At 35.6% G+C, this 26,216-nt stretch overlaps 1 protein-coding gene across 4 annotated transcripts in view; it reads right to left on the reverse strand.

Moving 5' to 3' along the window:
• Nucleotides 1-26,216, reverse strand: part of LOC150106214 (neuroglian-like) — an 888,579-nt gene that overhangs the window by 361,072 nt on the left and 501,291 nt on the right. For all 4 annotated transcript variants that reach the window (XR_016548353.1, XM_090393042.1, XM_090393040.1 and 1 more), the window contains 2 exons: nucleotides 19,242-19,391; nucleotides 8,429-8,580 (listed from right to left, as the gene is read on the reverse strand). Coding sequence is in view for 3 of the 4 variants with exons in the window: in XM_090393042.1 (XP_090249168.1) it covers nucleotides 8,429-8,580; nucleotides 19,242-19,391 (302 nt within the window). In the remaining variant the exon portion in view is untranslated. The remainder of the gene's footprint in view (nucleotides 1-8,428; nucleotides 8,581-19,241; nucleotides 19,392-26,216) is intronic.

Here is a 26,216-nt window from a genome sequence, read left to right on the forward strand (position 1 = left end):
TATATCTCTGCCACCCAAACTGTAACACCTTGCATTTATACTAATATATTAATACTAAAACTGCAACCCCACTCATCTGTCTAAGCTACCAAATGTCTTTGCAAAGTAAGAAAATTACTGTATATGAATCTCCCATATCCAACACATTAGTAACCTCATCATAAAATGTAAACAAATTGCTCAAAGCAAGACCTGCCATTCAAAACCCAATGGTTTGTGAATGGCAGGTCTTGCTAACCATCATAGAGAATCTTATTTCCATCAAAATCCAACCAAATCCTGTATTCTATTCCTAAACAATTTCTCCAACAATTTGACCACAACTGCAGATAGACAGAATGGTCTATAAGAGGAAATTTCTTTCAACTCATAGAAATTTTCCCCACTACAAGACTTTCATTAAATAACCAGGTCAAGGGCATGGTTAACTCTTCTGCACATTCTCTTAAAATATGTTGTGAGATGTCATCCATTCCTACAGCTCGATTAACATCTAAAACAAGCCACACTTGACACACCTCTGATTCTTTCACCTTTCATTCCCCTAATCCTTGCCTACCTTCTAAACTGTTGGACAGCATTATTCACACCACACTATGATATACTTTGGTGAAGTGTTCATTAAACAATTCCAGTATATCATTTGCTATGGTTGCACAGTTACCATAACTATTCACTAGTGTCAGCTTGTCATTATTATTTTACCTGTTGCTTGCCATATAACAGAAAAATTCCCTTGGATTAGCTGTGACTTGACTGGCCAATCTCCTCTCATATTTCACTTTTTCTTTTTTAACTAGGCTTGTCACTTTCTGGCCTGCAATTTATATTCTTCGTGCATCTGTTCACTACAAACAGTCTTGTACCTCCTCCATAACAACTTCTTTTGTAATACTGATTGCTTGATCTGTTAATTCCTTTCACTTCTACTCTATTTATTTGCTTAATTCTTGGTATCCAATTATGCATTGCTTGTGTTAGATATTGCTTTATTATTTCTCATGCACTGTCAACATTTTTCTGCACAATTCATCAACCCAATATATATATTGATGCTAATAGACTATGGAGTTATTCATAATCACCCACCTTATAGTTTCACATATAGACCTTCTGTATAACAACTTTTTCCTCCTTGACTACCTTCCAATCCAATACCTCATGATCACTCTCACCAATAGGTGGCAGTGTTAATATCTCATTCACAACCACACCCTGTGAGGATATCACCAAATCCGACACAGATAAATGTGTTACTTCCATCACATGCTGCTTTAGATAGTTTTCCCACAAAAACTCAATCCATATTCTTATAATTAAAATCTCCCATTAGAATCATCTTCATTTTACATGCTCCAGCTAATTTGTCTAAGCATTTCATAATTAATACTCTCTAGGTTTCCTGGCCTATAACAATATCCTATTAGATATACTATTTTATTGATCTCAACATCAAACCAGATAGCTTCAAAATCCTCACACATACTACTATTTTCCACTTTTGTTCTTGAAGGATACAATTCCTCTGCTATTATTAATGGTACTTCTTCCTGTGGCGGCCAGTGAAAGTTTTAAGTGGAGGTGCTGCATATAAAGAAAAAAAAAAAAAAAAAATTCTAATCAGTAACAAATTTATCAATAAATAAATTTACATATGAAAAATTTCTTTATTAAAAATATTTCATCCTCACCACGAACAAGCACCAATAATAAAAGTTTCGTATCAATAGCAATGACAAGCACAAACGAACATCGCCGTTAGATCACAGTGCATTTGTTTCGTGTAACGATAAGTGAAAAAATATAATTCTTTTTATATTTTCAACAGTGACACTCATCATAATTCAGCCTTGTATCTATAATAAATAAATAATTATATGTTATTTTATCAAAATAAAATAAGATTTACAAAAAATAGCTCAACCACGCACACACAGTGTCGTATTTAGGTATTTCCCCCTCCTAAGCCCACAGAAAGTGCTGCCCCCCCCATATTTAATGAACATGTTGATTTACATGCATAACCTATTTATATCTTAAATTCATAATATAAATACAATTACAAAAATGAGAGCCAGGAAATTTACACTGCCCCTCAAAATTTGCCGCTCTAGCCCCGGGCCTCTACCTAAATATGCCACTGCGCACACTCACCAGTAATAAACATTTCATATCTCACAGAAATAACGTGCATAAGGATACTAAAAATACACTGCCGTTTGGACAGTGTGGGAATGATGCAACGTGCAATAACAAGCGCAAACGAATATCGGCGTTAGATCGCAGTGCATCTGTTTCATAATCTAAAGTCTTAATCGAAGAATTCCAATTATCAACTATTCAATCAATGTCAAAACATAAGCTCTAACCATTAACATTTTGTACTGCATTTATATAATGTTGTAAGCATTGTTATTATTTATAAACACAAACAAAATTTAAATTTTTCATTTTTTCCTTGGGGGTGCTGCGGTGTCGTAGTGCTTATGTACAGGCCGCCACTGGGTACTTCCCTCCTTTCTTCACCTTTCTATCCTTTCAGAAAATTTTATATTCTACCATCTTTGGGAACATTGATTCAATCAATGCTACAAACTCAGCTCCATTATTTCTAATATACTCTGTACGTTAGTATAAAAGCATAATTCTCCACTCTGTGGGGGCCATCCAACATTCATCATCACCATCACTCCATACTCTCTGCTATGTACACCTCTCTCTGCATTCTAACCATCCTCAAATCTCTGATCCTGACTCTGATGTTCATTCATATCCTTATCATCCCCAACGTTTTTGCATTGCATCACTTTGCACTGCCATAATCACTTCCTCACCTTTATATCTTCTTCCTGTCCTTCCACAACTTGCTTCCCAACCTCTCTCTGATCTTTCTTCTTCATGTAGCTTCCTCAGTGAGAGGGCGCAGCACCATGTCCTTCCAGTTCTCTCTGTTGGGCTTTCCTTTTGTTTCTGAATAGCCATGTGATCCCGTCCATGATCTTATATCTTCAAAGCCATGTCCTTTGTTTTTTACCTCTTGATCTTTTTCCCATAATTTTTCCTTCTAAAACTGTTAGTATCCTCTGTCCTGCTGAACCTATCAGTACATGTCCTGCCAATCTCATCTTTCTCTGGATCATTTCCTGTAATAAAGATCTGTGTGTTTTCATTCTCTGTAGGACCATGTGATCCTACAGAGAATGTTTATGTATTTGTCACATGTTCTGTCCATGGTATTTTCAGAGCTCTCCTATAGCACTGCATTTCAAAGGTCATTATCTGTTGTCTTACTCTCTTCTTGAATATCCAGGTCTCACCTCCATATGTGAAAATTGGCCACACTAATGTTCTTATCATTCTGTTCTTTGTCTCGATACTCACAGAACTTCTGAGCAGATCTTTATTTTTCCGGAATGCATCTTTAGCTATGGTTGTTCTTATTTTTCTTTCTTTATCTTGCTTTCCATCTGCAGTAAAGTAGGTGCCTAAATATTTCTATTCTGTTGTATGTTCAATTTTCATATTGTTTATGAATATTTCTGGCTCGGATCTGCTTTCTTTTGAGATTTTCATAAATTTGGTCTTTTTGCATTTATATCTAATCCAAATTCTTTACCTTCTTCAATTAGTAGCTGCAGTAATTTGATTAATTTGTTTATGCTATTAGAATGAAATCATCAGCATATCTAAGATTATTGTATTTTATACCACTGATACTAATTCCTATTTTTTGTTTTTCAATCTTTTTCATCACTGTCTCACTATAGATATTAAATAGATTTGGTGAAAGGATACAACCTTGTTTAACTCCTCTTTTTATTTTCACTACAGAAGTCTCATCGTTAAACAGTTGCATTTTCTGTTTGGTGTAAATCAGTTTTATAATCTTAAGTACATGATCTTCTATGTCTAATTTATCTAATATATTGAACATTTTATTATGTTTTACCTAGTCAAAAGCCTTCTGAAAGACTATGAAGCATATGTAAATGTTCCTGTTTCTTTCAAGTGACCTTTCTATTAGTATTTTTAGTTCCAGGATAGCATTAATGGTTCCCATTCCTCTTCTGAAACCTTTCTGTTGTTCACTCAATTCACCGCTTATGGCTCTTTCAATTTGTTTGTTAACAATGGTTAAAATAATTTTAGATGCATGGGATATTAGGCTTACAGTTCTGTAATCCTCACAATTTTGTGCATTATGTTTCTTTGGAATTGGTATGCAGATAGATGTTGTAAAAACTTCAGGTAATTGTATTGTTTTATAGATATCCTGAATGGATTCCACTAAATAGTTGTTATTATTGCCAGTTAAAGCTTTCAGCAGCTCAGTTGGAATATTATCACACCCAGGGGATTTATTATTAGGAAGATTCTTAATTATGTGTTCTACCTCCTTTCTTGTGGGTAGAGTGGTATCTGTTGTTATGTATAACTTAAGATCTTTAGGAATATTAATTTCATATGAATCCTGTGAATTCTTAGTAAACAATACCTGATCGAAATGACCAACACCAAATCTATTCAAATGCATTCCATTGGCTTTGAACCATTCTAACTTCCCTTCAAATTCTTTCCATCCATTCACAAATTGAATACTCTTTGCCTGACAATTCAGCTATCTTCTCATTCAGTATCATTGTTCTCCTTCTCAGTTCACATCATATCTGGCAACAAACTAACCAATTTCCCAATGACACTATGATACTTCATCTCCTTCAGCAACGTCTTCAAATTCCTTTCCATATATTTGTCTAACTCTCCAAGTTGTTTCGTGCCCACTGCAACGACTAATTCTGATACCCATTCCTTCTATGCAGAGCATTTGATATTCTTTTTATTGTACTATTTGAAAAACATGCATTATTCACCTTATTATTTACTACACCTTAAATGACTGAATCACCATACAAAGCCACCATATCATCTTTAAATACCTGCTCCTTCCTATTAACTTCCTTGTCATTTAAATCATTTGCTTCTTCCCATTAAATTCTTTTACATCAGTTAGTCCCTCCATATGTATAACCAGACTCTTCATTTTCATCTTGCCTGAGCTCTTCCATGTCCGTTCTATTATTATTGTCCAAGAACTTCCATCTATTTCTTGATTATTCCTGGTAACAGAGTTCTCATTTTTGGAATGCGCTAACCTTTCATCACACTTCTCACACACAATAAGAAATTCCTTCTTATCATTTAACGTAACACTCCATACTTCTTTTTTTCTCACCAGAGGTCAGGCCAACAATTGTTGTAGCAGTTGGTCAGTGTCTTTAACAAACCAGTTTGATTGTAGTATAGCTTGTTTCCTGTGTATAGTTGTATGCTCCAGAAGATGACCTTGACATAAAGGTCGAAACATCGAATGTAGATTTTAGTTATATTAAACTAAAGTTTTTATTCAAACACGGTAGTTGTCTCCATAATTTTCAAAAATGCATTTGGATCACCGTGTAAGCCTAAAAGAAAAGCATACTTCTTTAACATTTTGTTGTGCATACATAAGACAATTTGTGTATCATATCCACTGTGAAAAGTCCAGGGAAAAACTTAATCACCGAGCTGAAGAATTCTGTTACTGACATATGCTTCTTCACTGCAACCATTTTAGTAATGTTAATTAGCACTTCCAAGTTAATCAAAATAACAACCAAAGTGAACACTTTTAGAACCATAATACCACATCACAATGATTATATCTGGTCTTCCTTTCACACAAAAGTGCAATATTATAAAAATCTATGTGATATAATTAAAGATAATAAAAACACTTTTCATAAAAACCATTCAAATACAATGTTACTTCTCCTAGTGACACCAGCAACAATATTCCATTATAAGTCCAGTTTTTTTCTTTGTTTGTGTTACTTGTTTTCTAAATAGGCATACTTAATACAACATTAAAGAACAAACTAATGTGAAAAATTATTATGGGGTAAGAAAAGTTTCCTAAATTTTCAACTCTAAAACTTGTCATAGTCCAATTGTTAATTTCAAAAGATTCTAGGAATACATCAGTCTTGAGCAGGATAAAATTGAATTTCATATTGAAAAGAATAACATGTAAAAAAGTTTTAAAGAGAATAAAAGTTGAGCTGTTCTCAGATGTGAACTGTAGACTAAAATACACAACTATTATTCAAGAAAACAATGAAAGAGTTTGAGAATAAGAACCAAACCTTGGAGATTCAGTGGCAAGCCCTGAAGAAAACACTGGTTGATTCAGCCAGAGAGGCATGTGGTGAAGTTGTTTGCAAATATCTTTGCAAACAACTTCACCAGATTCACCAGAGATGATTCGAGTTGAGCTCTAATAGTACTTATATATCAAAAGGGAAATAAAACTGAATGTGCGCACTCCATGGTGGACACAGGAATTTAAAGAGGCAGTGAAGGAAAAGAAGAAAGCAGTTCAAAAGTTTTTCACAAATAAGTCAGCTTGTGCTCTTAGAGAATACAGAGACAAATGTAAGAAAGCTAAATACTGTGTAAAACTAGCTAAACAAAAGTCCTGGGAAGACTTTGGTAAAAACATAGAAAATAAATATCAAGAAGGTGGCAAGATATTCTGGAGGTTGTTGAAGAAACTAAGAAATGGAGGAAAGACTGCTGTAAAAGGAATTGGAGATGATAAAGGTGACATGAAAACAAAAAAAAAAGATATCCTTGAAGTATGGAGTAATTATTTTGAAAAATTACTAAATGAAACAAGCAGTTTTTTTTCCACTGGGATGACAGCAAAGTGGTAAAAAACACTGACCAGGCATGCAGTCAGGAATTCATATCCAAACTTGAAGTAGAAAAAGCCATCAAAAGCCTGAAATGTGGAAAGACAGGAGTAGATGTATTTGACCAGAAATGCTCAAGTATGGAGGTTGGAGGTATAAAAGTCTTACAGTGGCTGCACTGCATAGTTCAGAGGACTGGACAGAGGAACGAATTCCAGATGATTCGAGTTGAGCTCTAATAGTACTTATATATAAAAAGGGAAATAAAACTGAATGTGAGAATTACAGAGGTATTTCATTATTGAGTGTTCCTGGTAAGATATATGCAAATATACTTGAAAAACAGTTAAGAAGGATTGTGGAAGACAAGTTTGGTGAAGAACAAGCTAAATTCAGGCCAAATAGAGGCTGTCAGGATCAAATTTTCACCTTACGACAGATAACTGAGAAATTATGGGCATATAACAAAGATCTGTATTTAAGTTTTGTAGATCTGGAAAAGGCATATGACAAGGGGAAAAGAGAGAAGCTATTCAAAATGCTACAGTTTAATGGGGCATTATATCAAGCAATACTTAGTCTTTATTTTAGTTGTAAGTCAGCAGTTAGAATTGAAGTACAGGAAGGTGGTTTAATGTTAAATACAGTGTCAGACAAGGATGTGCATTATCCCCTCTGTTATTCATTATCTATATGGATCACTTTATGAAGGAAAATGGTATTAAATGTGATATCAAAATTGGAGATGTTAATGTCATCTATTTGCTTTATGCGGATGATGTTATACTTCTAAATAAATCCGCTACAAGTCTGCAAGATTCCCTGACTAAATTGAATAACTGTTGTTGTAATAGATATGGTATGAAGGTCAGCATTAAAAAGACAAAGACAATGAAAATAGGCAGAAACATTGAAAATATCAAGTTTATTGTGAATGGAAAACCAATAGAACAAGTAAAACATTTCAGCTACTTAGACATGATTTTTAGTGAGGATTGTAAATTAAATATGGAAATAGACAACAGAATCAACAAAGCTGGTATTGTAGGAAATCAACTGAATAAATTTATATGGAATAAGAGAGAAATTAGCCAAAACACTAAATTAGCTGTATACAAGACAGTGTTCAAACCAATTTTAACTTATGGATCTGAGAGTTGGGTTAGAAGTAAAACACTTGACCAAAGACTAGAGACCGCAGAGAGAGTCCTGAGAAAGATTAGATGCATGAATAGATGGTATAAATGGCAATATCATATTAAAAATGAGGATATTAGGAAAGAACTTGACATTGTCAGCATCCAGGAATCTCAGCTGGTATGGTCACTTAAACAGAATGGGAAAAAAAAAGATTAGTAAAACAAGTGTTCTACTAATCTTTTTTTTTCCCATTACTGCCTCAGAAGACAGAAATATATAAGACCTGACATTATTGGAATCTTTACGGGTAACAGACTGATTTGGAATAAAATTGTAGATAGGAAGTTAGTAATGATGTAAATTTTTCATGTAGTACTATCATATCCTGTACCCCTTGAGGGTATATATCAGGAATTTGATGATGATGAGGAATAATCATGAATAAGATGTTCTCCGGATTTCTAATAGCAACACTTAACTTAGCTATGTATCTGAAAAGTAATACATGCTTATTTCAAAAATATTATATATTTTGAATGCTGAAACCATTGAAGTACCTGATAACGTCCTCCAGATAATTCTTGTCCTTCTCTTATCCATTTCACCTCTGGCTTTGGAGCACCAAACACTCGGCACTTTAGAGTTACAACAGATGTCACCACAGTCATCGTTTTTGGTTTTGGTCTTTCAGTAATGGTTGGAGCAAGGGCTAAAAAATGTATAATTATTATACAGCAAATGATGTAGCTGCAGCAATATAAGAACAAACTTTATCTAAATATGCTGTATGCAGTCATTACTGCTTTCAAAGAAGCAGCATTACTGCATTCTAAATTATGTAGTTTATAGGCAACAAGCTTAAAGTGACTAGAAAATATTATCACTATATGAGCAGCTGAATGTAGTCTGAAGACTCATCATGGGAGCCCTTCTGTAACCATTATTCACATAATATTCATATTCATATAATTCTTACCATACCTTTGCTTAAACTATCTTCCTTATTAACATGTACTCAAAAGTTTGTTCTCCATCACTCCTATAAAACCTTTAAGTAGTGAATGTATGTGTGTTTCTCTAATGTTTCATCTCTTCCACTAAACATATCTTCAATCTATCCTCATACAGAACATTCTACAAATCTGTGATTATCATTTACCTCTGGATTCTTTCAACCTTTCTCATCCCCGAAAAACAAAATCTTTGCAGTAGTCCAGATGTGACAGTTATCAAAAAATTTTATAAAGAATGATGAATATTAACTTCCTTATTTCTATTTGTCAACTTATTCTTCAGTATCCAATAGATACTTTAAAGTATTTTTCCCACATTTGCAGTATAAGTATACTCTCTCAACTTCAACTCTCTTGATAAATTTAGTTTAATCCTTTATCCAAGTTTACCCCCCCCCCCCACACACACACCCAAGACCTGGGTGACAGCAACAGCCAGGCCTCAGTTAAAACTTCATGGGCTACAGCATTGCCATTCATCATCCAAGCCTCCAACCGGTTTCGACCTTAATTGAAGTCTCGTCAGTGGGAGCCAGACCCAGAAGTTGTGATACTAAGACAGAAGCAATGGAGAAGTCATATTTACCTATATGAGTTGCCAAAAGGTGTACCACCTTATTATTAAATTACTCTGGATTTAGAGAAAGATGTTGGAAGTTTTTTCCCACTTGGTTAGACTATAATAAATTTAGTTTAATTCTTTATCCAAGTGTAAGCAAACAAAATTTGCACACAAAGTTTACCACGAGTTGCTTCAGGACTGAAGCAACTCGTGGTAAAGGTGAACCAAGCTCTCATCACTCCTTGTCTCAGTATCTCCCATAATGCAAAGCACATTTCCTTGCAGACATGTATAATACTGTGCATTAAGGAAAGGGCCACTACTCAGACCAGTTTCGATCTTTATCGAGGTCTTGTCAGTGGTACCAGACCCAGAAGTGGTGGTCCTAAAGATACTTCAGGCGCAAACTTTGTTGGCATACACTAGGATAAAGGATTAAACTAAATTTATTATAGTCTAACCAAGTGGAAAAAAATTTCCAACATCTTTCTCTAAATCCAGAGTAATTTAATAATAAGGTGGTACCTTTTGGCAACTTGTATAGGTAAATATGACTTCTCCATTGCTTCTGCCTTAGTATCATCACACTTTATAAAGAATGATGAATATTAACTTCCTTATTTCTATTTGTCAACTTATTTTGAAAGTTTATTTTTCACTTGGTTAGAGTATAATAAATTTAGTTTAATTTTTTATCCAAGTGTGAGCAAACAAAGTTTGCGCCTGAAAGTATCTTCAGGACTGGGGTAAGGTGGTACAACACCTATAGGTGGAGATGACCTGTGAATGCTTCTGCCTGGTATCTCAGCTTGGGCCTGGCTCCCACTGAAGAGACCTCAATAAAGGTCGAAACTAGTCTGGATAGTGGCCCTTCCCTTAATGCATAACATTAGACATATCCGCAAGGAGATGTGTTTTGCATTATAGGAAATACTGAGACAGGAGTGTTGGTAGCTTGCTCCACCTTTGCAACGAGTTGTCCTGGTGTTGTACCACCTTACCCCAGTCCTGAAGATACTTTCAGGTGCAAACTTTGTTTGCTCACACTTGGATAAAGGATTAAACTAAATTTATTATGTCAACTTATTATTCAGTATCCAATAGATACTTTAAAGTATTTTGCCCACATTTGCAGTATAAGTATACTCTCTCAACTTCAACTCTCTTGATAAATTTAGTTTAATCCTTTATCCAAGTTTACCCCCCCCCCACACACACACCCAAGACCTGGGTGACAGCAACAGCCAGGCCTCAGTTAAAACTTCATGGGCTACAGCATTGCCATTCATCATCCAAGCCTCCAACCGGTTTCGACCTTAATTGAAGTCTCGTCAGTGAGAGCCAGACCCAGAAGTTGTGATACTAAGAAGCAATGGAGAAGTTATATTTACCTATACGAGTTGCCAAAAGGTGTACCACCTTATTATTAAATTACTCTGGATTTAGAGAAAGATGTTGGAAGTTTTTTCCCACTTGGTTAGACTATAATAAATTTAGTTTAATTCTTTATCCAAGTGTAAGCAAACAAAGTTTGCATACACCTGCAAATGCCCATAGAAGGCGCACCACCTAGATAGGACTTTAGTTTCACTTTGTATTGTATTTGTGTGTGTGTTGTTACAAAAAGTTTTTGTAATCCCCAAAGATGTCTCTGTGACAGAGACAAAACATTGGAAGTATTAAAATTAGTTTTAATCCTTTTTCAGTGCTGTTAATATTCCGTTAAACCTCTAAAATGAATTATTCACAGCACTTAAGCCTCAACACATGTATCATTTTACTGTTGAAAACATGTAAAGTACTAAAAGAAGACATCCTTCACACAACCATGATGATCGCCCATAGAGCAGTGTTACTGTAATGGAGAATAGTTCCATTTAAGCAATGGAACTATTCTGTCCTCTTTCCACTCCCTTGGGACTCTGCCAAAGATGAGATTTAAATTAACACGTTCGCTGCCAACTACGAGTATATTCGTAGTTGGTAAACCAGCCACACAAGCCAGCTGTGAGTATACTCGTATGACGCTTACCGCCAGCAACGAGATTACTGTACTGACCTTGAAGAAGTGAAAATGCTTGGCTTGTGGAGCTAGCATCAAAACTGTGTATTCTCATAGAAGGTATATGTTCTGCACAAGCCAACTACGAGTATACTCGTATGACGCTTACCACCGGCAACGAGATTACCGTACTGACCTTGAAGAAGTGAAATTGCTTGGCGTACGGGAACAGACTATGCTGAAGTAGCGTGGCAGCGAATGTGTTAATTGACTTCAGAGGGATTGCTAATTTCCTTGCAGTCGTGTAACACATGGGACCAATAACCTAACAAATATGATATTAGTTTTCACATACATATTCCATAATATTCTAAGACTTCTAATTCATCTCTCTCTCTTTCTTCTTCTGCTGGGTCCTGTTACATTAGTAACTGCAATATCTTGAAGAGGGTGATATACCCTCACAAGCTGATGGCTCAGGAACTCGGTTATTTCAATACATTTTGTCACATTCCTACCATTACAACTCATTAAAATCAGCCTTTTATAATCATTCTTTTACTCACCACATGACAAAATAATACTGGGGATTTACTTTGTTTGCTCAGTTTATTTCCTTTCATAATCTGATTTTGCTTACTATATTAGGCTGTTCATTCTTTTTGCCTATGATTTGTACTACTCATTAGCCTGTGGAATACCTTTTACTCCACATTCCTTCTGTAACATTTAGCTTCTACTTAATGATGCTACTTAACTGAAAGCAATGTTTAACAAATGATTTAGCAGGTGACAAGTATGATATGCAAAAAAATATAAAAGAATTGCTAGTACATGCAAAAAAAGAATAAGAGAGTAAAGGCTATGACTCTGTTGCCATGGCATGATAGAGGTGAGCTGAGACAGAGAGCTATGATTGTGAATGAGTCAGTGTACAGAAGAATGGTGTGGAGCGTGTGGAGTGAGTTCGATGGAAGGAAGGATTTATTTAAGGTGGATGGCTTGCATTTAAATGAATTTGGGATTAGTCTTGAAAAAGTGTTGTTTGGGAAGGAAAGTTCAGAAGTGCAGAGTCAGAAAAACTACAATGTTTAAAGAGGGATGCAGGTGAGCATGGGTCCTGGCAACCTAGAGGTTAGTGAGTGACAGAGTAATGTATATAAGGATATTTGCTTTGCATTATGGGATATTAAGGCAAGTGATGTAACGTCATTAGCCTCTATATATGAGTTGCCCATTCGTAAGTTACTTCACACACAAACTTTGTTTGCTTACCCTTTGATAAAGGATTAAACCAAGAATATAATTTCTTGGCATCTTTAATTTATAGTATATGCAAGTGAAAAAACTTTCAACATCTATCTCTAATCCAGAGTATTTTAGTAATAAGGCATGAACACCTTTTGGCTACTTTATATGGAAATATGACTTCTGCATTACTTCAAACTTGGTATCACTTCTGGGTCTAGCTCCCACTGATGAGAACACAATAAAGGTTGAAATCGGTCTGGATAGTGGCTCTTTCCATAATGCATAGCATTATACATGTCCATAAGGGTATGTGCTTTGCATTATGGGATATTAAGGCAAGTTATGTGAAGTCATTAGCCTCTATATAAGAGTTGGATATTAAATACAACATTATTTCAAAGCTGAATGTTTGTAGAAACTATGAAAGTTTTGTAAGTCGACCTGAGAGCTTAAGAGAATACAAATCTCAGCATCCCTGAGTTGCTTTAGATTGGACTACTTAAAATGCATGAGTACTGCCCAAGCGTCCAATATATTCATATTTTATTAGTCCATTTGATAAAAGTTTCACTGGCCACTATGTAATTTTACATTACCGAAACACAGCCTTTTGGCTCTTTCTTTAGTGATTACATTTAGTTCATCATTTCATAATGATACAAAAATGGCAGCAGTGACAGTAAAATCAAGCTGTTCCTTGGACTTTTTTGCAGTAGATATGTGACAATTGTTTTATCCATGTGTTCACAAATGTTAAAGATTTATGGAGTGTTAGATTAAACGATAAAAAGGAAAACATATTGCAGTAAATGAGAAGCACAATAAAAGGTTAGGACGTTCCAAAAATGAAACCAGCGTAACCAGGAATAATCAGAAAAAGGATGGAATTGCTTGCAATAGCAATAATAGAAGTTATGTGAAAGAGGTTAGTCAAGAGTTAATGAAAATGAAGAGTCAGGTTAAGTGTAAGGTGGAGGAAATTAAATATTTAAAGAAGAGAATAACTGATGTAAATGAGAAGGAGGTTAATAAGAAGGAAGACGTATCTAAAGATTATAGGGTTGCTCAATCATCAAAAGTGTGATAAAAAATGCCGGCAAAGGTTGGTCGATTGGTAGAGCCTCTGCTACTAATGGCTCAGTTAAGTAAGTTTGAGCGCGATTAGTAGTTGGAAGGGGACCAATCGTTCGATGCTGTTGGCACACTCTCCCTCGATGAGTCTTTGGACTCCCTGGAGGTGTCAAATAATAATAATAAGGTGCAGAAGACATGTTTTACAGATAGTACAATGAAACAAATATCAGATCAGGGGCAAATGCTAGTCTTGAAATTCAGGCTTGCTCTTGTTATCTTTCAGGGAGTGAGAGGTGTGATTGAAGTCTGATTAGCAGAATAATTAATTACTGACCACTTAAAACTATATATTTAGAAATTTATGTACATTTAATCATACAAATACAACATTTATTTTACAAATGATATTCTATCTTTTTCAATTTAGGTACTTGAATACAAATTCTACCCTACGGTTCTTTATGAACTGGTCAATAACATTGTCATAAAAAGTTGGTTGTAACTTAATTTTATCAAGCAACACGCACACTCGTAAAAGCTGGCTGAAGCTCACTGGCTAGAGCTACTTTGACTGCGTATGGCCTGTGTTTAAGAAAGGAGTGGAAATGGCTATGCACGTGCATGAAATCACAGTGCTGCAGCTAGGACCCGGAAACTCCTACAACCGAGCAAGCCAAGGTAGCTTTGACTAAACAAGCCTTCGATATACAATGCAAAACTCAATTATTGCTGTGCAAGCTTAAGACATCTTCTGTCTACAAAAATAAAAGCCTAAATGGAATGCTTATAAATGCATGTGCATTTATTAACAAATAAATATTATTTCTTTCTCAATTAATGAGCTTGCACAGCAAGCATGGAGAATTTACCACCGTATTAGATGCATTGCTTGGAAGGAAGGAATAGACATCAGAACAAGTAGTAGACACAAATGACTTGGATAGTGAGACAAAAAATGTGGAAAAGGATTTGAAGAAATTGTTGGGAGGTGAAGGATAATATTGTCATTGGGAAAGTTGTTAGCTTTTGCCCAGATATGACAGTAGTGAATTGAGAAGGAGAGCAATGATGCTAAATGACAAGATGGCTGAATTGCATCAGGCATAATGTTCAATTTTTGAATATATGGAATGAATTTGAAGGGAATTCATTATGAATTCCCTTTAGAATGGTTCAAAGCTGATGGAATACATTTGAATTGGTTTAACGTTGGTCAAATGGAATGATTGCTGTTTTCTAAGAGAACACAGTGTTCATATGAAATTAATATTGATAAAAGTGAGAGAGAGAGAGAATGAGAAGCAAGTTGTGGAAGGACAGGAAGAGGATGGATACAAAGGAGAGGAAGTGATTATAGCAGACAGAGTGGTGCAGTGCAAAAATGGTGATGTGAGAAGAAATGGTGATATGAAGGACACAAGTCATTCCACTCTTGAAGGACTTGTGTCCTTCAAGAGTGGAATGATGTGAAGTTGAGATCAATAGAATAGTTTATCTGATAAGAAGCTGTTATAGGCCAAGTAATGTGGAGAGTATCAATTATGAAATGTTTAAACAGATTAGTTGGGCAAGTAAAAGGAAGTGGATCCTAATGGGAGATTTTAATTATTATAGAATTTAATTATAGAAATGTGGAATAGAAAGAAGAGTTAGCGTATAGTAATAAGGAGAGTGAATTTGTTGCTGAGAGTTTGTTGAAAGTGCATGGGAAAGGCATATCTAACACAAGCAATGCATAACCGCATACCAGTAGTTAGGAGAGTAAATAGAGTAGGAGCAAGATGGATGAACATTGAAATCAAGCAAACAGTGCTACAAAAGAAATTATGGAGGAACTACAATACAATTTGCAGTGAACAGATGCATGAAGAATATAAGCTGCAGACCAGAAAAGTGACAAGCATGGTTAAAAAATAAAAAGTAGAATATGAGAGGAGATTGGGCAGTCAGGTTAAAGCTAATCCAAGAGAATTTTTCAGCATTTAGCAGGCTGACTGGTAAATAGTTATGATAGCAGAGTAACCATCACAAATGATATAGTGAAATTATTTAAATAACACTTCATCAATGTATATCAAAGTGATATACACTGCTTAGTGATATTCAAAGAATTAATGGTGAAAGAATCACAAGTGTATCAGTGTTGCTTTGGTTAGATGTTAATAAGGCTGTGGGAATGCAGAACATATCACCACATATTTTTAAAGAATGCCCTTGACCTGGTTATTTAATTATTATTATAATTATTATTATACAGGCACCTCGATGGAGTCTGAAGACTCATTGCAGGAGACCAAATCTATCCACACAATGTATCATACCTTTCCTTGAACCCATTAAGAGAAGAAGCACTCACAACTGACTCTGGCAACCCATTCCACTCATTCATCACTCTCCAAGCAAAAAATCTAGTCCTCACACCCTTACTGACCACAGCTTTATTCAACTTCCAGGGATGACCCCTTGTTCTGGTCCCTATAGCCAAATGCTGAAACATTTCCCCTGCATATATCATATAAAACCCTTTAAGCAACTTAAATGTATCTATCATATCTCCTGTTGTTTTTCTCCTATCAATCAACTTCTGCAATCCACACACCTTCAATCTATCCTCCTAGGGAACATTCCACAGTCGCCATCTTGGTCACTCACTTCTGAATCCGCTCAACTGCTTGCTCATCCCCATGAAACCCAGTGAACCTGACTTGAGCACAGTAATACAGATGTAGGTGTATCAAGGCTTTATAAAGAGGAATCACAACTTCCTTATCTCTACTTGTTAATGTGTTCTTCAATAGCCAAGTAATCTTATGGGCTACCTTAGTAACCTTAGCAATATGTCCTCTACACCAGTGTTTCCCAAACTGTGAGCCACAGCCCCCGTAGGTTTTGTTGAGGAGGGGAAGTGGGCATGAAATAATGAAAACAAATTTAAAATGTTTTAAGACTAAGGTATTTTTTTTATTTAAAAGAAACGTATTTAATTTTTATTATTTCTTTTTTGTTATTTATTAATATTTTAATGGAAAAAAAATCACACATTGGTGTTGGTTCACAAATTTTGCTTCCCGCACATTTCGGCACTTAATGAATATTAGTAAATATATGCTTATTCATATAAGTTTCATTTTAAAGCAGAAATCTAAGAATTGCAGTTTCAAATATTTCATCTGATATTTTGGTATAGCAGTATTCAAACACATCCATCACATTAAATTGTTATTAAACTTCTTTTATGTTTTTAATTCTTTCTTTATTACTAATTATTATTATTATTATTATTATTATTATTTCCCAAGACCTCATTTAGTCAAAGACTCATCTGGGAGGTTATCACACACACATCGCATCATACTGTGTCTTAAACACACTGAAACTCCTTGCAGACACCACACACTCAGGCAAGGCATTCCAATCATTCACAACCCTGCATGAAAAAAACCTGTCTCTCACTCCCCTACTCACACTCTCTTTATACAGTTTCCAGGGATGACCTCTGGTTCTCCCCTGATCTCCCACTATTCTCTGTAGAACTTCTCCACCATTGATCTTATAACAACCCCTTACCAACTTGTAGGTCTCTGTCATATCTCCCCCTCTTCCTTCTCTCCACCAGACTCTGCAAATTACATCTTCTCAATCTCTCCTCATATTCAACATTCCAGAGGTCAGAAACTACCTTAGTCAGTCGCCTTTGGACCCTTTCCAACATCTCTTCATCCTTCTGAAAACCCGGTGACCAAATCTGGGCACAATAGTCCATGTGTGGCCTAAATCAAAGCCTTTTCAATGGAACAAGAATCTCCCTACTTCTACACGTCAGTGTCCTCCGCATCATTCCCAGAAGTCTTTGTGTTGTCTTCACTATTTTGGCGATGTGTCCCCTAAATTTCAGATCCTTATTCACTATCACCCCCAGATCTCTTATTTCCTCTATCTCCAACAATATATTCTCACCAAGCATAAATTCTGCATCCCATCTTTGTTTTCCAAATTTTAAAACCTTACATTTTGCAACATTGAACTCACATCCCCATTTGCTGGCCCAATCACTCAATTTATTCAAGTCTTCTTGCAAGGCCACAACATTTCACTACTCTCTTTATGGTTCATCCCAACTTTGCATCATCTGCAAACAACTGAATATCTCCATCCAAATCTTTGCCAATATCATTAATATACAAGTTAAATAGTAATGGCCCTAAAACAGACGACCCCTGAGGCACTCCACTAGTGACTTTCCTTTTCCTGGATATTTCACCCCCATACACAACTTGTTGATACCTATCATATACCCAGTCTCCAATCCAATGCACTAATCTAATATCCAACCCCATCTGCTCTAGTTTGACTGTCAACTTATCATGAGGTACTCTATCAAAACCCTTCGAAATCCAAGTATATTACTGTGTATCCTTCTCCTCTGTCCAAGGAAGCAGTCACTTTATTGTAATAAGTAAGTAGATTACTAAAACATGACCTCCCTTTAGCAAATCCATGCTGTCCATCAAAGATTATACCATTGTTGTCAACCCAACTCTGTATCCTAGTTCTCACAAGCTTCTCCAACAACTTAACCACAACACCTGACACAGAGATAGGCCTATAGTTTGATGCTTGAGTTCATTCGCCTCCTTTATGAAGTGGCACAATCTTGCCCTCCTTCCACTCTTTAGGAACCTTGAACAAGTGCAAGACTCGTATTAAAAAAATATGTCAACGCAGGTGTCAACTCTCTGGCACTTTCCTTCAGAATACGCGGTGATATATTATCAAGTCCCACAGCCTTATTTACTTCTAGTTTACTCAACTCCCCAAACACCTCTTGCTCACTTACAGTCAGTCTATCCTCCCCATCATCAACTGCTCTCAATCTCTCCATGAAGTCACATTCACAAGATTGAAAGATCTTTATGAACTGCTCATTAAGTATCTCCACCACACATTCTGCAACAGCTGTCTTTATACCATTTCCTCCAATCGATGTCATCCTTCCATAATCATTCTTTCTTTTGCTGTCTACATATCGAAAGCACTACCTAGGATTCTTTTTGGCTTCATTAGCTAATTGCTGTTCATACCTCTCTTTAGCTACTCTCACCAACCAAGTCACATTTCTCATTATTTCTCATTTTAAACAAGGTACAACAAATTTCTACAAAACTTTCAGATGTTCTCATCAAAGCTTGGTGCAGCGGTGTGACATAAATACCTCTAATCCTTATCATAGGATGAATGTGCTGTATGGCCTTCATAACGCTTTGTAATATGCTCTCTGAACTACAGATGACTTCAGTTGATTATCATTTCCTCGCCAGATACCAAAGGAAATATTGTTCCATCATATGAAATAAACACACAGCTTAAAAAAATAAATAAGTACATAAAAACTTCTAAATTTGATCTGTTAACATATATATTGTGACTAATAAAATGTTAAAAAAATAATATAAAAAACATTGCACTACCTAAAACATTAAGATAGAAGTCACGGAATGCATAACCATGATTATTTGAAGCATTGCATTGAAATACAGCAGTATCTGACTTCTGCAACTTTTTAATAGTAAGTATATTACTGCGGCTATCCAGTTTTCTTCTCGAGTTAGATTCTGCATCTGAAAAAAAAAAAAAAATATATATATATATATATATATGTGTGTGTGTGTGTGTGTGTAGAAAGTGTTTTACCTTGGGTATAATATACGCTAAAGATACCAAGCAATTTTATAAATTTGGTTTTAATCCTTTTTCCAAGGTAAAATACTTTCTACATCTTTCTCTCATCCTCAGATTTTTATTTAACAAGATCAAAGCATCTTGTGACAACTTGTTTAGGTAAAATTTAAAAGCTCTGCATTACTTCAACCTTGACATCTCTGGGTCTGGCTCCCACTGACGAGACCTTAATAAAGGTTGAAACCGGTCTGGGTAGTGGCCCTTTCTTTTAATGCATAGCATCATACATCTCCGTAAGGAGATGTGCTTTGCATTAGGGGAGATACTAAGGGAAAGTGATCAGAGCTTACCCCACCTTTACCATGAGCTGCCTCAGATGCAGACTTGACTTACTTGTCTGTTTGCTGACTTAGGAAAAAGATTAAAACCAAATTCATAAAATTGCTTGGTATCTTTAACACACACACACACACACACACACATATATATATATATATATAATTAGTTTGAATGACTATATACCAAGAATGAAAAAGAATAAGGTTTAATGTTACGATACCACTAGTTTCGTTGAATAAATCAACTTCTTCAGGTATCACAGACAAAGAATTATATAAAATAACAGAAACATGATAAAATTACATCAATGTATGGCATTGATGTATGGCAACGATAAAAAAGCTCTTGGGGGAGAACAATCTTTGGGACTACTAAACACTGACACTTACTCTGAACTAAATAGTGACCCTACAAAAGAACTGCACAGTAGGACCAACAATTTACTGAAAACCACCTCAGAGTTACCAAGAAACATCCGTCTTTCCCTCATGTTGATTCATCCGCTAATCCCACAATTATATGAACTCCCAAACATCCAAAAATTAAACTCTCCACTCAGACCAATCATTGAAGGCATAAACTCCCCTACTTACAACCTATCTAAATACCTCGCATCCTTTTTAAAAAGCCTATCTGGAAATTCCTTTTCTCATAAAAAAAATTCAGCTGATTTTGTGTCCAAAATCAAAGACATCAAACTCAACAAATCAGATTTAATGGCAAGTTTCGATATAGTTTCTCTCTTCACGAATGTACCTTCTCAAGAAGTCCACCATCTTCTCCAGAACAAACTTTCCAAGAAATTCTTTTCCTTGCTCTCTTCACTGTGTGAATTCAGGATACTTCAAATTCGAAAACAAGATTTACAAACAGAACTCAGGATTGGCTATAGGCAGTCCATTCTCTCCGATTCTTGCTGATATATTTCTTGAGGATTTTGAAGAAAAAGCAATTAATTCCTCAACTCTTAAACCCAAAATATGGTATCATTATATAGATGATGTATTCCTCATCTGGGAACACTGTCAACAACCTCAATTTTTTTCTAGACCAACAAGTTTCATGAGAAAATAAATTTTACCTATGAACTGGAATCCAACGACTGTCTCACTTTTCTGGAATTAAAACTTATGAGATGTGCTGAAAATATCAAAATCTCCATTTTTAGAAAACCCTCACACACAGACAGATACCTTCATGCTTCTTCCCATCACTAACTCTGCAAAAATTTCATATTATTTCAACTCTGGCATATCGAGCCAGGGTTGAAACAGATCTTTACTAACAGATGACACAGAAATTGAAAATGAACTCCATTTACTAAAAAGGACTTTTGTCAACAATGATTTCTCTCTTAAAAAGATTGATAAATTTTTCTCTTTCCATCGCTCAACTGCTGTTGAAGATTCTTCTTCCCCAAGAGCTTTTATATCGTTGCCATACATCAGCTCTCTCTCCCCAAAACTGGCAAAAATTCTTAAGAAATTCAACATTAAAACTTGCTTCACTACGTTTCCAAAACTTCGCTCCATATTAAGTTAGACCTAAAGTGAAACATCTCCCTATTCAGTATCCAGCAGTCTACAAGATTTTGTGTGAATGTGGCAAACCATATTACGGCCAGACAACTAAATCCATCCTTTTACGTATGGAACACCAAAGAGACATATCCTACAATACGACCAGGGCCAGCGCTGTCTCTAGCCACATTCTCTTCTCTATTAACTTGGATGTAGGTCGCCAACACCTCATAGACTGGCCACAAACTTCTAATATCCATGTGTGTTATGATGAACTCGAAAGAAAGATTATTGAATCTAGAGAAATATCCCTCGATTCATCCCATATTAACAACAGCCTTAGCTACAATCTTTCTGATGCACACATTGCCACTATCCAGTATTGGCGCACTCGTGACAGCTCACGCACGTAGTCAAATTTAGTTGTAATTCCAGCACGAATTCCTGTTTTAAATCAACTAGATCTGTTGATGTAATTTTATCATGTCTCTGTTATTTTATATAATTCTTTGCCTGTGATACCTGAAGAAGTTGATTTATTCATGAAACTAGTAGTATCTTAACATTAAACCTTATTCTTTTTCATTCTCAGTATATGGTCATTCAAACAAATTTTTTATAACATTATCTACAGAGTAAATATGAACGATAATATATATATATATATATATATATATATATATATATATATATAATACTTGTCATTAAAATTTAATCTATATGAAATATGAGATATGAAAAATAAAAAATAAGCAAGTGAAAAGACTGAATTATAGTGTACATAAGATAATAACCACCTTCAAAACAATCACTATAATAAATTCTAAATGGCCGACAGGAAGCGTTTCATTAGAATGTTTATGTAAAGAAACATTGAGTAAACAAACCTATCTGAAAACCCATTTCAGATAGGTTTTTTTGGAATATCATCATTACCATCAAATTCCTGACATGTACCCTCAAGGGGTGTACAGGATATGATAGTATTACATTAAAAATTTGCATCATTACTAAGTTCCTATCTACAATTTTCCTCCAAATCAGTCTCTTAAGAGACTGATTTGGAGGAAAATTGTAGATAGGAGGAAAATACTGATTTTCCTCCAAATCAGTCTCTTAAGAGACTGATTTGGAGGAAAAATAGAATTCCTGTTTTATCCTCCAAATAGAATTTCCTCCAAATCAGTCTCTTAAGAGACTGATTTGGAGGAAAATCAGTATCAAGACTCCAACATTAACAGATCTTATATTTTTATCTTCTAAGGCACATTCTACTGTATCAATCCACCAATATCTTGGTCTTCCTCTGGGTCTTTTTCCTGCCACCCTAGCAGAGAACACTTGTTTTGCTAAACTTTCCTCGCCCATTCTGTTAGTAGCTAAGGCTGTTGTTAAGTCACCATACCACCTTAGATTAGCTCTGCTAATGCATTCCTGGATGCTGACAATGTCAAGTTCTTTCCTAATATCCTCGTTTTTAATATGATATTGCCATTAATGCCATCTGTTCACCCCTCTAATATGAGAGTCCTGAGAAAGATGTGGTCTCTAGTCTTTGGTCAAGTGTTTTATTTCTAACCCAGCTCTCAGATCCATAAGTTAATGGTTTGAACACTGTCTTGTACACACTAATTTAGTGTTTTGACTAATTTCTCTGTTATTCCATATAAATGTATTCAGTTGACTTCCTACTATACCAGCTTTGTTGATTCTGTTGTCTATTTCCATATTTAATTTACCACCTTCACTAAAAATCATAGCTGAAATGTTTTACTTGTTCTATAGGTTCTACATTCACAGTGCAGTTGATATTTTCAATGCTTCTGCCTATTTTCATTGTCTTTGTCTTGTTATTGCTGACCTTCATACCATATCTATTACAACAGTTATTCAATTCAATCAGGGAATCTTGCAGGCTTGTAGCGGATTTATTTAGAAGAATAACATCATCTGCATAAAGTAAAGAGCTGAGATTGGCATCTCCAATTTTCATATCAGGTTTAATCCTACTTTCCATCATAATGTGATCCATATAGATAATGAATAACAGAGGGGATAATGTACATCCTTGTCTGACACAAGATTTAATGTTAAACTATTTTCCTGTATTGCATTTCCTTCAATTCTAACTGTTGACTTATAACCCAAGTAAAGACTAAATATTGCTGGATATAATGCCCCATCGAAACCATATAACTATAGCATATTGAATAGTTTATCTCTTGGCACCTTCATATGCCTTTTCTAGACCTACAAATCTTACATAATCTTTGTTATATCCCATGATTTCTCAAACATTTGTCGTAAAGTGAAGATCTGATCCTGACAGCCACTATTTGACATGAATCCAACTTGTTCTTCACCAAGCTTTTCTTCCACAAGCCTTCTCAACCGTTTCTCAAGTATGCTTGTGTTAATCTTACCAGGAACACTCAGTAAACACCTCTGTAATTCCCACATTCAGTTTTATTTCCTTTTTTTTTGGGGGGGGGAGGTACATTGAAGGAGCTTTCTCATAGACTGTGTTATATACAAAGGCGATCACTCAGAAATCACAATAGGGCATACCCTAGGCAACGTTGAAACTCAATGTTGGCTAATCCTTCAGCTACTGGAACAATCATGCGAACTATAAATCAGCTTTCTTCAAGGCTAGCTTTTAAGACGACTTCAATAAATATTGAAGGACTGTCATCCGAAAGGGAAGTTTTATTAGCAGATATGTGTGATACATGCAAATGTGATGTTTTAGTTATCCAGGAGACACATCGAGGGGTAAACAGCAGTAGACCAAAAATTCATGGCATGAAATTAATAGCTGAGAGACCATACGAGCAAATATAATTAAAAATAAAAACACAAAAATGGACTCGGAAAGTAAGTAAGTATTTCCTTTTTTTATATACGGGTACTATGAGAGCTCTACTCCAATCATCCGGAATTCGTCCCTTTGTCCAGGCTTTCTTAACTATGCAGTGCAGCCATTCCAAGACTCGTATGCCTCCATATTTGAGCATTTCTGGTCAAATATCATCTACTCCTGCTGCCTTTGCACATTAGGCCTTTGATGGCTTTTTCTACTTCAAGTATGGATATATATTCCTGATTGCATGCCTGTTGAGTATTTTTTTACCACTGTGCTGTCACAGCTTATTTCATTTAGAAATTTTTCGAAGTAATTAATGAAATTATACATGCGTGATGGGTTGCATTTAAATGGCTTTTGAGTGAGTGTGCTGGAGAAAGTGTTGCTGGATAAAAGTATAGTATGTGGAAGTACAATGCGTGATGAGTGCCAGAGATCAGAAGGAGGAGATGAAGAGAAAACTCAGGAGAGTGGTACTGAAGAGACAGCAGTACTTGGCAGTGGAAACAGTAGTAGTGTGAGAAAGGAAGAGAGAACAGAAATAGACGAGGAACAGGAAAACGGGGGGGGGGGGAGCTCAGGTGGACAGGGAGACATGGCATAGAGAGACTGAATGTTGAAAGTGGCAGTGAATGTGTGTATGAAGATGGAGTATATTGCAATGTGGGTGGAGAAGTGGAGACTGAGCAGGTATATGTGGTAAGCAGATATAAAGGTGATTTAGCAGGTGTAGTGGGGAAATCACAATCAACATATGGCTTGGATATGACTGGCTATAGACCCAAAAATGAACTGTTGTGTTTGTTTACAAATGTCAGAAATAAAGGGGATGAAATGGTTTCAGTGATCGAGTTTATTCACCCCTAAATCATTGGAATAAGTGAAACATGGTAGAATGAAGATGATATCGTAACAGGAATAGAAATGGAAGTGTACAATATTTTTCATGAGGATAGAAAGGGCTGGAAGGGAGGGGAGTGCTGCTGATGATAGCAGGGGAATTAAGTCCACATAAGGTAAATGGTAGACATGAAAGGGGGAAATAGTGGCAATGGTTATGAGGCAGTGTGGTGTAACGTGGAGGTTGAGAGGAAGACATATTTAGTTAGATGTTGCTATAGGCCTGGGAATGTGGAAGGTGGTGATGAAGAAACATATAAACAACTTGGATTAGTGAACAAAAGAAGGGTAATTATTATGGGCGATTTTAATTATAGCATGATTGAAATGAAGAGATAGCATTTAAGAATAAGGAAAGGGAATTTCTCGAGTTCTTGAAAGATAACTATCTCAGGCAGCACGAAAAGGAAGGTATGCGAGGATCAAGAGTACTAGATCTGATCATTTCATCAGAGGATGTCATTGTTAGAGGGGTTTCACATTTTCCTCCAGTTGGTGAAAGTGATCATGATGTAATCACCTGTGTTGTAGCTAGTCATATGCAGGCTTTTGTGAGTAAAGGATAAGGAAATAAATGTTGCATGGGAACTTACAAAGAAATATATAACAGCATCAATGTGTTTAGCTTTCTTACGAATGTATCCCGCAGGCCAAAAGGCTGAATAAGATAGGTGTAAAATGGATTAACGTGGAGCTTAAAAATGAAATCTGAAAAAATTAAGTACTTTGGAGGAAGTACAAGATGAATAATGGTAATCAGTCACATGAAGAATATAAAGAACAAGCCAGGAGAGTGACTCATTTAGCAAGGAAAACAAAAGTCGAGAATGGGCATAAATTGGCAAATCAGGCTAAGAAAAACCCTACAGAGTTTTTTTAGATATGTGACAAGTAGAAGAAAGAATGATCATGGAAAGATGAAGTTAAGGGATGAAAGTGGTAGAATGGTAACTGCTGCAGAAGACATTGTTGAGGTATTCAGTGATCAATTAATAAGTGTGTTTCTTCCTGATCAGGGTAGAATCATGAGGAACTTACGTGTAGAGGACATAGGAGAGGATAGCTTAATTGTGAGTGAGCAGGAGGTATTTGAGGAAATAAATAACCTTGATGTTAATAAGGCGATAGGATTTGATGAC

This window comes from Typopeltis vanoorti, chromosome 5 (assembly GCF_054136105.1).
Source record: "Typopeltis vanoorti isolate ZY-2024b chromosome 5, IOZ_Tvanoo_1.0, whole genome shotgun sequence".
In the NCBI taxonomy this organism is placed as follows: domain Eukaryota; kingdom Metazoa; phylum Arthropoda; class Arachnida; order Uropygi; family Thelyphonidae; genus Typopeltis; species Typopeltis vanoorti.